At 38.9% G+C, this 16,797-nt stretch overlaps 2 protein-coding genes across 5 annotated transcripts; both read left to right on the top strand.

Moving 5' to 3' along the window:
* The first annotated feature begins 2,361 nt into the window (after positions 1 to 2,361).
* LOC121330235 (DEP domain-containing protein 7-like) lies at positions 2,362 to 9,164 on the top strand. Its single transcript, XM_041276587.1, has 9 exons — positions 2,362 to 2,574; positions 4,938 to 5,364; positions 5,840 to 5,973; positions 6,246 to 6,435; positions 6,795 to 7,012; positions 7,506 to 7,648; positions 7,959 to 8,084; positions 8,594 to 8,672; positions 8,834 to 9,164. The coding sequence occupies exons 2-9, from the start codon at positions 4,949 to 4,951 to the stop codon at positions 9,046 to 9,048; spliced, it is 1,521 nt and encodes a 506-aa protein (XP_041132521.1). The 5' UTR covers positions 2,362 to 2,574; positions 4,938 to 4,948; the 3' UTR covers positions 9,049 to 9,164.
* A 673-nt stretch (positions 9,165 to 9,837) lies between these two features.
* Positions 9,838 to 16,791, top strand: LOC121329901 (T-complex protein 11-like protein 1). 4 transcript variants are annotated; one of them, XM_041275906.1, is made up of 10 exons: positions 9,838 to 10,062; positions 11,399 to 11,587; positions 12,248 to 12,377; positions 12,810 to 12,930; positions 13,265 to 13,485; positions 13,702 to 13,838; positions 14,325 to 14,515; positions 14,990 to 15,171; positions 15,460 to 15,632; positions 16,042 to 16,791. In XM_041275906.1, the coding sequence occupies exons 2-10, from the start codon at positions 11,440 to 11,442 to the stop codon at positions 16,278 to 16,280; spliced, it is 1,542 nt and encodes a 513-aa protein (XP_041131840.1). In that variant the 5' UTR covers positions 9,838 to 10,062; positions 11,399 to 11,439; the 3' UTR covers positions 16,281 to 16,791. The 4 variants fall into 4 exon arrangements, with proteins under 4 accessions (XP_041131840.1, XP_041131839.1, XP_041131841.1 ...); XM_041275905.1 differs by having other exon boundaries at positions 11,396 to 11,587; XM_041275907.1 differs by lacking the exon at positions 11,399 to 11,587.
* Positions 16,792 to 16,797: the final 6 nt, after the last annotated feature.

The raw sequence follows: 16,797 nt of genomic DNA, 5'->3' as shown, positions 1-16,797 counted from the left end.
ATGTGACTCTTCAATTAAGGATCTGTTGGGAAGCTTTCAGACATCCGGTCTAACCTGTTTGGTAAAGATTATTGTATATATTTTTTTGTTGACCACCATACACTTGATGCTACTTCAACTTACAGTGGAATTAGCTTGCTGAACACACACTTTTTGTTCAATAACAAGTTGAACATCAGAATCATCTGATTATCAAACAGGCTGAAAAAATCTATTGAACAAGGATATTGCTTTGGCATACATGGTGCCTAATTTTAGAAATAGTTTTTCACATAACTATACAGCAGCACGCTTGGTCTAGCCTTTCAGCAATGCAGTTTAGTTATGAATGAAAGGTGTTTTCTCAGGCAACTAGCTGCTCCTACCTGTGAATAGTGCTTAAAGAGGCCAATGCATAATTGCACCGCACTTTAGCCCGAAAGAAACTGAATATAGTATTATTGTTTTCAAATAGTAACATTAAAATTAGCACTGTTTTACAGGAGTGGTTTGTAAATGACCATAATTGCTCTTTACCTTTTTGTTTTCAGTAATCACAAAAAAAAAAAAAATCACATGTACAAAACCGTTTTCTGTTATACTGCACAGGTGTAGTTGGGTATTTTGATCATTGCACCCAGTGGCGCTGGAACAATTGAACAACTTGTATATACCCCTATATATAATGGAAGCCATGCAAAGCTACCGCACCCCCAACACCCCTAGTTCCAGAGCCTCTGTATGCACCACTGCCTTTTCTTTATATGTGTGTGAAATATTTCAGCAACCTTTTTGTTTATCAGTTACCCTGGTCCTATGGCCTATTGTTTTCTTTTATTGCTTGTTTAATTTTTGTATTTAAATATGGCAGTCAGGAAAGGCCAGATGATGGATTCTGCTGTTCACCTTCAGTATGGCAATGCAGTGATACTGCTGGGTGTACTCTAAATTTCTTCCCAGGTCATTAAAATGTAAATTAACCAACGTCTCGTCAGATTCCACCAGTGTTAACCAGCTGTACAGCTCATGGCCTTTATCTACAACTCATATTTCACTTTTAATCAGAACACTTCAGAAGCATAACTCAACAATAAAAGCAGCAACGTTCTCACAGGCCTCTGAAAAGGCCCCTCCTGCAATGCCAATTCTGCAGGAAACACTGAAGAATGAACTGTCAACATATTGTTTACATGTTCAAGTCAAGTCTACTTTTAGTCAGAGCTGTGAAAAAGCAATTACAACTCTTATGACAGTGACGATACATGACATTTTTAAATGTATTTTTATGTGGCAGATGTTCTTGCATACCTGTACAGGTAATTTCTTATTAAATAGGTACAAAATCTGGACCACTGTTTTCTTGATATTATCAAACTGGAAAGATTCAACAAAGGACTTCATAGCACCAAAGATAATGCTTTAATAGTAACAGTTGCATGCATTTCCTTTTCAGAAATGAAAATGTTAAACTTACATTGCAAATGTTCCTGCACGTTGCGTGGATTAGTCTAGAACAAGCACACGTGTAACACGACTAGGCTTGAACTCAGTTCTTTGTATTTCACAAAACCACGTCTTTGCTTTATAGAGTAATCTTATATTACCAGGAATATTACCAAAAACACTTTCACGCGTATAACGTACTTCTTTTGTAAACATAAACACAATTAAAAAGCAAAAGCCCATAGCAGAAGGGAATTTAAATTGTAATCATCGAATGATCGTCCTAGTGGGTGGTTGCTAAGTTGTTTTCGAACTGATATAATTAGACATAGTGTGGAGGGTACCCTTGCCATGTGCGCAACGCCCGTCTATAATAATAATAATAATAATAATAATAATAATAAATTATTATTATTAATTTGTTTATTTTTTATTGGGTGCAGAGATTATGAAACCAATTGCCTCGAGGGTTATAGAGATTATTTGACAATTAACCAATCAATTATTGAAACTGATCCTAAATGACCTACCAAATGTGTTTTTTTTTTTTTTTTTTTTAAACACATGGGCACATTTGGTGGAAAGAAAGGCAGGCGATTTTGAAGTTCTCTCCAGTTGTGCTTAAATACGTCACTGCTTTAGCAGAATCCAGCAAGTAACTCGAGAGCCCAGCTCACACAGCACCAGTGAGTGAACTGATGCAGAGTATGGCTACAGTGCGAGAGAAAGCGGCGTCTTTGAATCTCACTGGAACTATGTACAGCCCAATGCACAAACTACCCGGAACATTGGGTAATTATTTTCTTTTATGTCGTTAAATGTATGCATGTTGCTGTCACATTAGCGCAAACTCCCCTCCCACTGACGTTTTAATGTTTTTTTTTTTTTTTCCACTGTTGCATATTGTTGGAATTTGATTTAAGCGCCAGACGTGTTCAACTTCGCAGCCGTTTGGAATTGCATTCCGTTTTGTAAAAATATAAATAAGGCGTGGACTATGAATCGCAGGCAAAGAGAACTCTGCACAGTTGGCAAGAGGCCATGAAGTCTTTTTCCCATAGGCCTTTTTAAGTATACACTGTTGATATCTGTCGGCATACCCACCTGTCTGCTGTTTGCTACGCATGACAACGGACTAAGGCGCCGTGTACTGTAAGTATGAATTCGGTTGTTGCATGGCATTTAAAGGGTGCAATTGTTTCTCAAAATGAAAGAAATGGACAAATAGCGCTAAGGTATTTGGCATTAAGTTGTGCAGAAGAACAGTTTTGTTTTCTTAACCCTTGGTTTTTTAATTGGCAAACAACCCAACACAAAAGAATTGGCAAACCAAAAAATTAACCGTTTTAGCGGTCCGATGTCATAATGGTTTTAATAATAATAAATATATTATATATATAGATATATATAGATATATTATATTATATTATCTAGAGGTGAAGAAATATTCTTAGTTATTTATTTTTTTAATTTACATTTATGGGTATGAGGATTAGTCTGTATAAAGTTAATTAAATAATCCAAACGAATTTTAAAAAAAGTGGAAAACATGAGTAGTTAGTTGAGTCGAAAGCTTGTCGGACTGTTACCTCGCATTAGTATTTTTTAAACTTTCTTTCCATAAGGGAAACTAGCAAAAATTCGTTTAAAAAATGTTTATTATAATAAAGTAAAAGTCGTACTGATAAATGTATAGGGATATAACTGAATGGTTGCCCAAAGTGTGTGTCGTACTAGAACCTAACTATTAATTTAAAGCATGTCTGGTTCTTAATATGGTTTAAATTATTGTACTTCACAGTAATGTCAGCACTTGCTGTAATCTGATTGTAACTGACATTCTTAACGTGTAGTCTTGAAATGCGCCATATTTGTGAGTGTAGATCAGTAGTTTAAAAATATAACTTTGTGACCAGATTGGATTTTCTGCAGAAAAGCAGTAATACCACTGATGGGTATTAACTGGTCGCCATTGACCTGCAGGGTATTAATCTGTGTAATGAAGCAAACCAGAGCTGTGTGTCTTCAGGCTAAACAGCAAAGCTAGCTGGATTGTGCATGATTGAAATTTGTGCTTGCGGGCATGGGCTGCGGGAACAGGAATCCACAGGAGCTTGTTTGTTTCCAGGGTGTGGATACATAGTAGCGCACCTCGACTTGCGCATCCCAGTTTTACAGGTTCATCAATCTCTTGTTGATGGTAGAATCAAGGGACCCAATCAGTTTTGACTTCCTCCCCGCCCCCTGGGCTTTGGGGGATTTTTAATGCAGGGAACCGAAATATTCTTCAGATCTGACTTCAGGGATTTGTGTATTCTGTCATTATTAGCTTTAGTAAGTATCTGTATTTTGTTTGTGGAAAGTGAAATCCTACACGTGCCCTAGTTGTGATAATGGGCTACGTCTTTAAGTTTATTCAACCGGGTTCTTAAAAGGTCTTGTTGGAGTCTTTTGTGGCAATAGAGCAAACCCTGTTTATTCTGACAAAGGCTACAGTAATTCGGTTGCTGTTTTGAGTCTGTCCACATTTTCTTGTCATCTTGGCTAGAACTACACAAACTATTTTATTCTCTCCCCTTCACTCTTTGGAAAGCTATTAACATTTCTGATATGAAAACCACCTTTCTAAAGCAGAGACGCTGATAAGCCTGCTCCCGCATGCCTGTTTTCATTGCCAGTATTTGAGTCAGTAATGATGTGTAAACAGCAAGGTGCATTGAACTGGTTCATATCGGTTTGTCCTTCGTGCATTGCCCTTGATTAGAATTGGTGAACTGTACAAGGTTGCAGGACTGCTCCAGTCTCCTAGTTAAACTCCAGCTCCACAAATGATGCACTAATATGAACTGTCAGTTGGGTTGGAACCTCTAGTCTAGGTCTCTTACAGTTATTGCAGAGTGTGCAAATCTAGAACAAAACGTTCTCAGCAGAATTTGGTTAAGTGCAGCAGAATGTAGTCTTTTGTGTTGGTCAGTGGTGCTGTATCAAGATGTGACCACTGGCTAAGTATAACTTTCTTTGCAAGCATTGTTCATGTGCAGTAGTTTCCCTTTGTGTAGCCCAACTGATCTGTCTTGTGGACAACCAAACAATCAAACCAAAAAAAAAAAAAAAACTATTCTATGAATCGGCCTACCCTTATTAAACTTGAATGCAAGCCACCCATTGATCTATTTAATATAAAACTTTCCCAAATGAAGGGTGGGTCTGGGTAATTAAACCAGCATGTGCCAAAAGTGTCTCTGTGTACAGCTCACCCTCTTAAATAACCAGATGCAGAGGAGAAAATAAGGTTTTAATCATTATATTGTATTATGTCAAAGAGAGAGGCTTTTTAAAATTGGAAATCCTTGATGTACAAAAAGCCTGTCAAATTGAGTCTGATTTATATACTGTTTGTGTATGGCTTTTAAACCATAATGACGTTTTGAAACCAGATTAACTTTTATTTTTCTTCAAGATGTTTTTCCTGTGGCACAATTTAAATATGACCGACCGTTCACTTTCTTTTACAGTGGATGCCAGCATGGAACAGAAGCCATTCAGAGCGACGTTTATATGGAGCAGTATTATCAATACCCTTCAGACTCAGGTGGCGGTCAAAAAAAGACGCCACAACTTGAAATATCACCACGACTGTTTCATTGGCTCGGACGCTGTGGATGTAGTTCTGGCTCACCTCGTACAGAACAAGTTCTTTGGGGATGCGGAGATCCCTCGTGTGAAAGTGGAGCGCTTGTGTCAGGCCCTCATGGATTACAAGGTGTTTGAGGCTGTTGACACCAAGGTCTTTGTTAAAGACAAAAAACGGTCGGCATTTGAGGACAGCAGTTGCAGCTTATATCGATTTCTGAATTCGCCGAGCCAGACTGGGAGCAGTGAAGAATGTGGAAGTGGCTCTCAGGATTGTCAGAGAAGCGTTTTCAGTCGGTCTTGTAGAAGGTTTGTAGGTTTCATTTTGATTAAGAACTCTGGTCATCTAAAGGCACCGTGTCTTGCTGAAGTGGGATCTGGCTGCAATAGATTGACCAGTCAGTGTGCAAAAAACAGACCTACACGAGATGATCTGTGTATGTAAACATAAAGGTGGTGTTTTGATTGTCTGAGGTTAACCTTTTTTTTTTAGTTGCTTAGATCCACTATACTAAACTCTATAGTTGACATCCTAAATGTCCTTGACCCCTGATTTACTACTGATTAATGAAGCATGCAACAAGCCTAGTGTGTCTTGTCTCAATTTTGAAATGTTCTACTGTGACTGTTAAATCTCTGGAAATGTGAGGCATAATAACCTTTGTATTCAATCTGCTACAGTTCACTTTTATGTAATTGAGTGACTTAATGGAATTTGCCATCAACGCTGAATTGTTCCAATGTTATAAATTGACCATACTTTAATTGATTTTTATTTTAACAGACAAGAAGAAACGGTAAATTGTGCCTCCACCCCTGTCAAAACGGACAGATCTTTAGAAGATCTACTTGACAACTTGAGTCTGAGTCCTGTAAACACACCTACAATGAAAATAGGTTCTGGCCTGCCTCAGAAAGGTAAGTTTTCCGGTGGAAACCTGCTGGATTTGCACAGACATTTATGTACAGACATTTATATACTGTTTAACGAGGTTACAAAGAGTAGGGCAGTGGTTGAATTCTTGATTTCCAAATTCCTGTTGGCTTATCTTTTTAGTATCCTGTTATGGGCTGTAAGAGTCTGTAAAGCCATTCAACAGACGGTGCATTAACACTGATGTGAAAACGCTGGCTCTGTCCTTGCTGCTTGCCACTGCTCCTCATCTGATGGCTGTAACTCTCTTGTGCAGTTGTTAATGAAGTGTGGCACGAGCAAACAGTCCTCCGCCTGCTGCAGCTTGTGGAGCTTCCACTGCTTGATGTGCTGCTGGATGGAAGAGGGAGTGGCTCTCAGCTGAGGAGTGTTGACAGTGATCCTGACCTGCTCTTCAACTGCAACTACCTGGACAGGGAGGTCCTCAAGGCGTTCAGCGATTCCCAGTGAGTAGCGACTTGAGGGTTTGGATGCCTGGTTTTCTTGTCTGCTGTCACCTATGCATTAAGCCTTTGTCTTTTTTTTTTATGTAGAAGCGGTAATCTGTATGTGATTGCTGTGTCTGTTTAGACTGCAGTTTGCAAAGTTACTGGCTAGAACCGTTTCTCCTATGTTGTTTTAAATATTCGCACATCCCGATTTTTAATGTCCCTCAAGACTGGAGAACTAGTAAAGTTTAATAAAGCCGTGGTAATGGAAATGAATTGGTTCACGAGTTGTGGTTCCCTGACAAATGCATTGATCTCTTCTGCATATGGCCATAAAGTTGACATGTCTGACCTCTCTCTTTTTTTTTTCACCCCAGGGCTGATGACTGGCTCTCTGCGGCCGTGGACTGTCTTGAGTTCCTTCCGGACGAGATGGTAGTTGATGTGAGCAGAAACCTGCCAACGTGCCCTGAAGAGACAGAGAAATGCAAACAACTTCTGTATGACACGATTGTAAAATACTACAACCAAAACAGAGAGCCTCTCCTTAAGAACCATTTCTTTGACATACATAGTGGCATAGCTGAGTTTCTTGGTAAGTACAAGGTCCTGCACACACACACCCCCCCCAACCCGCAACCGCTTCTGTAGTAACTGTAAATTGTATAGCCTGTTTTAAACAAATACTCAGGCCAGTCTGTGTGCTTGCTTTTTAGTAACTTGGCCTCTGTCAGTGTATTGACTTAACAAATAGTACATTTTAAAGTGGTGTATGCTTAAATGTTTAGTTATGCTTGGAGAAACATTTAAATTCGCAACTTTATTTAAAAAGGCGAGTCTGCATCACTCTGCAGAGATCCATATTACAAAATTGTTCATGGGATCACAAAACTAATGACCCTACCTAAGTTTTTATAACCCTTTCTTATTGCAAAAGTCCTCCTCTTTCCTTCACTATGGCCACTTGTGTACACTGTCTAAGTGATCAGTATGCTATTGCTTGCTTGCTTGTATTTGTTTGTAGGTGTGTTTGGTCCTGTGTTGGCTGGTCTTGAGGCTCTCTTTGTATCTCCTCTTGTTTTTTCTAGTGAATGGTAAATTGGAGCAAGCTCTTGAAGCCGTACAGCTTTCCTTAAAGCTGCTGGATTCCCGGAGCAGAGAAGAGTTGAGGAGGTTGCTGTGCTTCATGGCTGTGGCTGCAGTGCCCACTGAATTCAGGCTTCAAAAAGACGTAAGTGCTTCAGCTGTACCAGCGACCCGCAGTACAGTGCACTAGCAAATCATCCACTGATTTTAACAATTACTTTGTAAATGCTTAACATGGTATGATAGGCTGAGCTTGGATGAAAGGAGGGGTAGAGCAAAGCAAAGTCTCCTCCCTGTCTTCAGATGCATCCTTTAAGGGCTTGCGGGGAATCTAGACAGTGTCTATGAACAGAACCATGGACGTTTAAGATTAAAAACAAATGGAAGAGCTGCTTTTTGTCACCTTATTTATTCCAGTAGCTCTCAATAAAGTAAGACTTGTGGTTTATTTTCAGATTGAGAACAGGATGGCTGTTAAAAGGGCATTTACAAAAGCCATCGTTCGCCACAAGAGCCTAGCCAAGGGGAAGGTGGATCTTCTAGTGCTGTTCCTACTGGACAATCAAAAGGATGTGTTCAAGGTGAACGTTTATTTCTGTTAAATAAGCAATTCACCCTTCCAGGAATCCCCCCGCCCCCAAGTAATATTTCATGATTCCATGTGTTGTGCAACCTTCAGTGCTTTTTGCAGAACAATGTGGGCATGCTCAGAATCCTAAATCTATCATTTGCTGAATTGAAATAAATGTATAATGTACTTGTACTTTGTGGGGTTTTTTTTTTTTTTTTAAATGGTAAGAATTGGTGTTAATAAAGGACTGCTGTAAAGCATGGACGTCAGGGGTTACTATAGCCAGATTCTTATATGAACTTGACTCTGGTTTACATAACTGTCATGTAAAAGCAAGAATGTAACATTAAGTACTAATGTATAATCTGTCCTTGGTGTGAAATTGGTTCTTCTAAATGTATTCAAGGAAGGAGCTAGTATGATGCATACATTAGCTTTTCTTCAATTGATGCGATTTCCATAGTTTATGAATCATAGCTGGTCCTAAGAAGATGAATTGTTTTATTCTTCCCTATGCAGATTCCAGGAGTCTTGCATAAGTTGGTTAGCGACAAGCTGGTGTATATTCTACGTGGGAGAGATCCGGATTTAGATACAGGTATTGTGGGTTTAATATCTTAGTTAAATGAACTGTCTTTGTATCCTATACAGTTGATTTGCAATACATACTCTAAGTAATTGATGGACTAATGTAATGGTGTTGCCAGTTTTTCCATATTTGATGAATGGATGATACTTGATGTTTTATATCCATTTCAGGCTATACGTTTTGCCAGAGACTCTCAAGCCAGGAATATTCCAGCACTGTACAGAAAACTACAAAGGATGAGCTTTGGACTTTGCTTCGAACAATCCATGAGAACCCAAAGCTTTCAAATAAAGAGAAGAAGCGATTGCTTGGTCAATTTTATAAGAGTCACCCAGAAGTGTTTATCCAGTATTTTGGAGACTGTGCATCCACTGTGTGTACATGAGTGCAATTGTTTAATTATGTAAATATCATTGCAGAAGATCATATTATAAAAATATACTTTGTTTATAGTATATATGTGAGAATGTTTTATACTTTTGTTTTAAAAAATAAAACTGTCCAGGCTTCTATTTATTTAAAATGTTTCTATATTTTGGAAGGCATAAGTAATGGCAGTCCATTGACGATTCAGTCTCTTGAAACTGTTTCATGTGTCGACACAACTAATATAAATCCGAGACACCCTTCTGGGTTTCCATTGCATGAATGAGTAATCGGACTGCTGCCCTGCCGCATTCTGTTGTACAGCATTCTTGGTAACTGATTAAGAAATGGGACACCATGAGTGAATTTAGTGTAATAAAAAAAACACAGTCCTTCATCTTTCTGACAAGGGATGAGTGTGGCAGTCTCTGCCAGTTCTGAGTTTCCCTTCAAAGGTCAGAAGGCCTGTGTTTCCTGCTCATATGAATACATGCTTTATAGTTCAATTCTGGTACAGCTGTCTGAACAGAGTGCCTTAGCTCAGTGCCTGCATTTCGTATGGGGGGGGTTAGACTTCTTAAAATGATTTATCAATACAAGCAGACTCACTGGTGCAAAATTCCAACTCAGGAAGGCTCATAATTAAATGATTAGAATGAATGCAGTAATTAAAATACTCCATTAACAGCAGTGAAAAGACATTTTATCCCCTAACTAGCTGTTTTATCGGAAGGCTGTAATAGAACTACAAATCCCAAGACACGCTCTTTTCTTTGTGAACCTCATTTCCGTAAATAGAAATGGCTTCATCCTGAATGTGTTAGAAGGGAGGTGCTCCAATCTCATTCAGTCCGACAGCTTATTCTAGAAAAACCCTCAATGTACTTGTTTTGTTTTCCTTTCAGCGCTTTCTCAATAGCGAACGTTTTGTTCCATGTAACCCAGACGTCTGTATTCTTGGACTGACTATTTTGGTCGTTGCGTATTTTATGTTAAAATTAAATTGAGAGGAAGCAAAAAGGGACATACGCAGGTGAGTTAACTTTGAGCAATTTGTGGTGTTTTACATGCGTTCTTTTTAACTGTTCTAGTGGGGGCTGCTAATGCATGATGTCATACTGTCGGTAAACGGTACCGCTGGAGAATACAGTCTGCGGCTTGAGCCGGGAATAGTGCTGGTTCTCATGCACTCGAATGCATGTTTAAAAAAAAAAAAGTACAATATGAAATAATAAGTAGACATCATTCCACTAGAAAATAATACATTCCAAATATCTTTTTACAAGAGTGTTGCAATTAGCCTGCACGACAAATAGAAGAAAGCATAATTGTTTATTGTCAATAATTTGGACCTATGATATATTTCGAACAGTTGGATGTTTCAATAAAATGACGGGCCTGTTATACTGTGTTGGAGACTTCATTACGTTTAATGAGGGCGGGTGTTAACGACTGAAAACCCGGCCACTCCCGGCCTCAATTGAGCTGCGTTGCTTGAGAATTAGACGGTTGGTAGCAGAATATGCCAACTCTGTGACTGCATTCTAAGGGAAATCCAAATAAGTTCTTTCTCAACAAACAACAAACAAACAAACAAACAAACATTATAATTCAAAGTGAACAAAGGACAGTAGCGTTCTATAGTATAATTACCTTGAAACATTTTTTTTCCCCGAAAGAGGATAAACTATTTACTGTTACCCCTCACCAGAAATGTATAGGTGAATAAAGTTTAAAGTAAACGAGAACAGTTTCATTGTGAGAAAACAAGCTTAGGGCATAATTAGCACAATTTACTGAACATTTTGGTGTAACAAATAATAATAATATTAACACCCGGAAACAACATTAGAAATCAAAACATGATGGCCTTTGATTATAATATTTCTTAAAACTAAACAATAACGAAGTAGCGTACACAGAATGCAAACGCTATATATCTAGTAGGGCTACTCAGACATGCCTTCTCTGTGCGTTAAATCCATGCCTGGGATTTAAGACACACGCTTGATTTGCACATTTCTTACTGAATAATTCCATCTGAAAAAGTGTATCCCTACGTTTTCCTGCAATTGTCATTCTGTCTAGACTAGGGGATGGTTCATTGGCTTATCCAGGAGAATTGTTGAGAAGCACACAACCTAACAAAGATTGGAAGAATCTATAATAATAAGCAAGTCCATCTCACCTCAAACTGAGCCAGTATGTTATTCCCAAGAAAGTTGGTTTACCCTTTTGAAGATAAATGAAACTGCTTTGCTGTGCTTTGTTTCTGACGCTTAGATTTATCATGATTTATCATGAGAAAATAAATATGTGTGTGTGTATGATGTGTGCTTTTAATAACAGTGCCTTTGTATTTCCAGCAGTATTTTAAGCTAGGTGTTTGAAGCTTGTCATACAGAGAAACATGCCACTGGGTTCGGATAAACCAGGCTGCAGTGAGGAGGACAAGTTGAGTGATTCCAGCGAGAGCAGGAACAGAGCTGATACCTCAGAGCAGGCATTAGGGATTAGACAGCGCACCCCCAGCCCTCACCGAGGGAACACTCCACAGTGTAAGTCTGGAATCCCTGCTGCATACAGCACATTAGTCATTCGCGGGCCTGTGATCAGCTGGCGACCGTAGCAGATACACTATTTGCATTTTAACAAAGTCGTTACAGTGTTATTTAATGTCAGATAAATCTGTACATCATTCTGGGAAAATGTCATATACAAATGTGTTATTTTTATTGTACCTGCTGAAGGCAGAATGTGGAAGTTCAATGTTTCAGGTTGATCAAATTTTAATATGAAATCACATATAAAGAACAAGATAGTTTTAGTACCTGTTCATATCTGATAGCGGGCTTTGTATTACATTGTTTAATGATTTAATGTATAAACCAATTCCAAATAATCTTGATGAATATATAGGATCCACTGTTGTCCCTATTCTGGTTGAAATGCCCTTCCCATGATCCAAAGCCATTATCCCTCATTCTTGTCATAGCCCACTCTCTAATGTCCTGAGGCATTGGCAATATCAGGTAAATCAAAACCTATTAATGCAAGAAGAGACCTATTTAAACACTGCAGCCTCGAGAATAAGGACTGAAGCCTTTAAATGCTGGAAATGCTTCTGCAAGCTTCTGCATTTCAAAAGGACAGTGATGATTGCATTGGAGTAAAGGTATTAGACCACATCCACGTTACCACAGTGCCTCTTCCCCCAGCTAGTCCTAGGTTTGCGTCAGTAGAAGAGCTGATGGAGACGGCTAAAGGAGTCTCTAACATGGCACTGGCGCATGAGATTGTGGTGAGCGACGGATTCCGGCTGAAACCTTCAGACCCAGCTGAAGGCAGGTGAGTCATTACGAAAGAATAGTCAGCCTGACACCCTTCAGTAGAAACACACAGCACACAATGAGCCTGACATCCACAAGAGAACAGCACTTGACCCAAATACTGTACCTTCTTGATTATACCCCCTTTTAAGAGACGGAGTGGAAGATGAATTATTGATAGCGAATTATCAGGCAGTTATCTGAGCCTTTCATCAGTCTAATCTAGAAGCTCTTCCAACTACAAGCGACGTGCATGTGTGAAACCTTCCACTCCTGAATGGTGTCTCGACCTTGCAAATCACACCGCACTGATGGCAGCACAAAGAACATTCAGTTTAGTGTTTGCCTGTCTTTACGTGCTTCTTTTTGATATGATGTGATGATACTTTAATATTTCATTGTAATATTTTAACATTCCTGTATTTAGCTCTTTCAACATTTTGATTCATAGTTTAGAAAAAAGAGTACAAGACATTGTGCACAAGGCATTCTGGGATTGCTTAGAAGTCCAGCTGGGGGAAGATCCTCCGGCATATGACCATGCGATTAAACTGCTGGGAGAAATTAAAGAGGTACGTTCTTATTTATTTTGTACAATATTTCAAGCCTTGAAACCCTGATTGATGAACAGATAGCTCCAAAGGCAGTACATTATGAAAACAGGATATGAGAAATGTATGTTAAAGTCACTGGACATTCACTGCTGTTAATGGAGTATTTTCAATTAAGTTGAACAGAAGCAGATTTAATTACTGCAGTCATTCTAATCATTAAATTATGAGCCCTCCTGAGTTTGTTTTTTGTAACCTCGGGCCCTTTATGAATGATTTAACCAGAGCTGGTATTTAGGTCCAGACAGACAGCTGTCAGATCGGGTTCATGTCAAAGATTCCCTCTTCTTCCTAGACTCTTCTGTCGTTCCTGCTGCCTGGCCACAGCAGACTGAGAAATCAGATTAATGAGGTTGTGGATCTGGATCTGATAAAACAGGAGGCAGAGAACGGAGCGCTGGATATTAACAAAGTAGTGGAATTTATTATTGGCATGATGGGAACGCTGTGCGCCCCGGCGCGGGACGAAGAAATTAGGAAGCTCCGGGACATCACAGCAATCGTTCCACTGTTCAAGTACGCTCAATTTAAAAAGCTTTTAAATGAGTTCTTAAGAATTGTATATGCCAATTATATCCTCTTCGTGCTGCGTTTGCAGGGTAATGCCTACTTTGACCACAGTGCCTATCCAACTCCACAATTCAAATTTTAATGTAAAGTTGAACTTGATTGTGGAAAGCTGTCAACCTCGTGATTTAACAACGCTGTCATGTTTTATTCTGTATCTTCCAGGGCCATATTTTCAGTGCTGGATTTAATGAAGATTGATATGGCTAATTTTGCTGTAAGCAGCATTAGACCACATCTGATGCAGCAGTCTGTTGAATATGAGAGAACAAAATTCCAGGAATTCATTGAAAAACAACATAGTAAGTAATATATTTTGATGTGCCCATCAGAGGGGTGAGGGGGGTTACAAATGTACAAGACAGACGGGTTTAGCATAATATTATTACCAAGTCTGCTCCACACCACAGGGATATTTGCTTTCATGCACACATTTCATTTTCTTATATCCTGCTAACAGCACTTCCCACGTGACGGTTTAATAGATCTTCCCCCCTTGGTAGTGCTGCAGATAACAACTAAACAGCTGAAAAGCCTTTCATGCAGATGTATACAAGTGTCCTCAAATACGAATAGCAATATTAATAAACATCACATTTGTTTTAAGGGAAGCCTGTGTAATTTGAGCAATACAACTTGTTCTGTATGAATTAGTTTAGGTGTCCGACAATGAAAGACTTCTGCAGTGCTGGCCTGCAGAGCTGCAGGCTCTCACACTGCACACTGTAGAGAGGCATTGCAGTGATAGTTACTAGAAGGTCTAAGCTAATAAATTCATTTCTCTGCAGATGCCTTGGATTTTACCCAAAGATGGTTAGAAGCAGCAGCAAACAGTCTTGTAAACTCAGGAACAGAAGCCACGCTTGCCCCCCCTGGTGCAGCGGCCTCTGCTGGTCCTGCATTATGTCCTCTCACGGTACACAACCATGCCTACATGAGTCTGCTTAGATGGAACCACAAACACACACCTTTCCCTGAAGTAGGTACCTCGCATTGCCGTCATTCTCTTCCAAAGTCTGCAATTAATGTGAAATGAAAATATTAAGTGTGTCTGCTAGCTGTACTTTTATGCAATGCAGATTTAAATCCTTGTGAACCTAAAACAAAAACTGGACAGCAAGTTGAGATATTAGGGGTGTCGATCACTGCTGTTGAACAGGCAATGTTATAGTTTATTTAAAAGCTTGTCAGAAACTGCACACTGGTTGGAATGACAATGCTTTTTTGTAGAAGGAAGTTCATGCTGAACCAGTTCTACATAATAAAGTGTTCTGTCACAATAGCAGAAGTAACTTAATATTGGCATGATGGCTTAAAAACAACAGAGTCATTATTTGGCATTACAGGTACTTAAAACAATAGAGGCAGGTAGGTGAGATACTCCGATTTTTAGAAAAGTGCTCTGTTTAGTAAAATAAAACAAACTACCAGAGGACACTTGGCTCTCTTTCAGACTATGTTAATGGATCAGAGCCGCTTTGAAGAAATGCAGATGGCACTGGAACAGCTGACCATAGTTGCAGCAGTGCTGCTGATCGCGTACAACGTCACCGGGGCTGCATTATCAGGTCTTCCAGGGTTTGCAGACAAACTGAAGGGGATTGTGAACGTGCTGCTGGCAGGCATGCACCTTCCGTAAGTGGTCGAGCAGCTTTGATTTTTTTAATTGCACGTGTAGGTTAGACTGAATAAGCTTTTGAGAATTAATGTCTCTTTGCTTGGCATCAGGCTGTATTTGTAAACATCTTCCTATTTTGCAACAGCTAGCTCAGTGTACAGATGCTACAGTGCTCCTTAGTGGATACAAAAAGAATTGCACATTTTCCTTTCACACTCAGGTGACACACATTTTCACTATTTGATCAATTCATATATATTTAAATTCTGTGTTGTTGTTTTTTTTTTTTTTTTTTTTTCTTAAAGCTCCTTCAATATGAATGAAACCTTGGCTACTATTGGTGAAAAACTCTGTGTTGAGGTTAACAGCTGCCTGTCCCAGCATGGATTCACTCAACTTTCTGCTGACAAAGCTTCTGTTCTGAAAGGGCAGACCCAAGCTGTGACAAAACCAGATAACTCAATACGCAAACTCATAGGTAAACTCTCTATCTAAAGTCATTAAGATGTAACTGAAACTTTTCTCAAGCGTTTGTTTGAATTCCCCAAGTCAGGTTTGAAAGTGTTAGCCGCAAAATGCCAAACAGTATTTTACAAGTTACTGCTGCATCACTGTACTTTATTCCTGTAGATTGACATGTGGTTTGATTACTAATGAGAATGATTAGTCTGCTGCCAATCTTCATACAGCTAAGATGATGCAAAACCCCATTTATGTGTTATGGTTTTTGAATTGCAGCATGTATGAATCATTGCTAAGGTTACCCACTCCTATTCAATAGAAAAATCAACTTTCAAAAGTTTGTATAGGAATAGTTGGTATGGTGTGTGTACTGTATCATACCTGTCAGTTAGTTGTTGATAATGAATGGATTTTTCTTTTGTCAGATTCTCGCATACAGACCTTCCTCTTGTCTTACCTTGACTCAAGCCATCACAAGTCAAGTCCAGTTATCCCAGGTGGTCTTGTGCCAATTCAGAAAGAACTGGAGGAAATAGCTGTCAAATTCAGCCGCCTTGTGAACTACAATAAGATGGTCTTCGCACCTCAATATGAGAAAATTCTTAAAGAGATCCTCAGTAAGGACGAGTCTCATTCAACGGGAAAATCTGCAGGACAAGGATGAATAGTAAAACTGGGTCACTCGGCCTGCCAATCTAACAGTTTGGGGAATTTTCAATTTCACAGCAGGACTAAAAAGCAAATTAGGCAAATGTTTCAACAAGAAGTCTTTGTCAAATTACTTCTTGTTACAACAAAACCTTCCTGTTGAAACAATGTTTTTGGTTCATTTTTGTTTCTGTACTCTTGTGCATTTTCAGTTTGAAAACCCTGAGAATGAAACATTTTACCAACAATAGTTAGATTGTACTTTAAGTTATTGTCTGTGCCAGAGATCATTTGAACTAGTTATCCTAAACAACCATAAACTTAGACTGAACTGTAAAAAGTGCTTAACATCTCTCTGGGTATTAAACATTATGATGTGGTTTGGTTTTCTTTGCAGAATTAAAAGTACTGTGCATTATACTGTAGAATAGCTGAAAGGGTATAATTCGGATTTCTGTTTTTTGGTTTTCAGTGGTTATTTTTAGCTATTTGAGTTTTATGTAAATCTATTTTTTTCAGGGCTTTCGCTTATT

This window comes from Polyodon spathula, chromosome 17 (genome assembly GCF_017654505.1).
Source record: "Polyodon spathula isolate WHYD16114869_AA chromosome 17, ASM1765450v1, whole genome shotgun sequence".
Taxonomy (NCBI): domain Eukaryota; kingdom Metazoa; phylum Chordata; class Actinopteri; order Acipenseriformes; family Polyodontidae; genus Polyodon; species Polyodon spathula.
The sequence above is the reverse complement of the archived record's forward strand: the minus strand, read 5'-3'. Positions and strand labels throughout refer to the sequence as shown.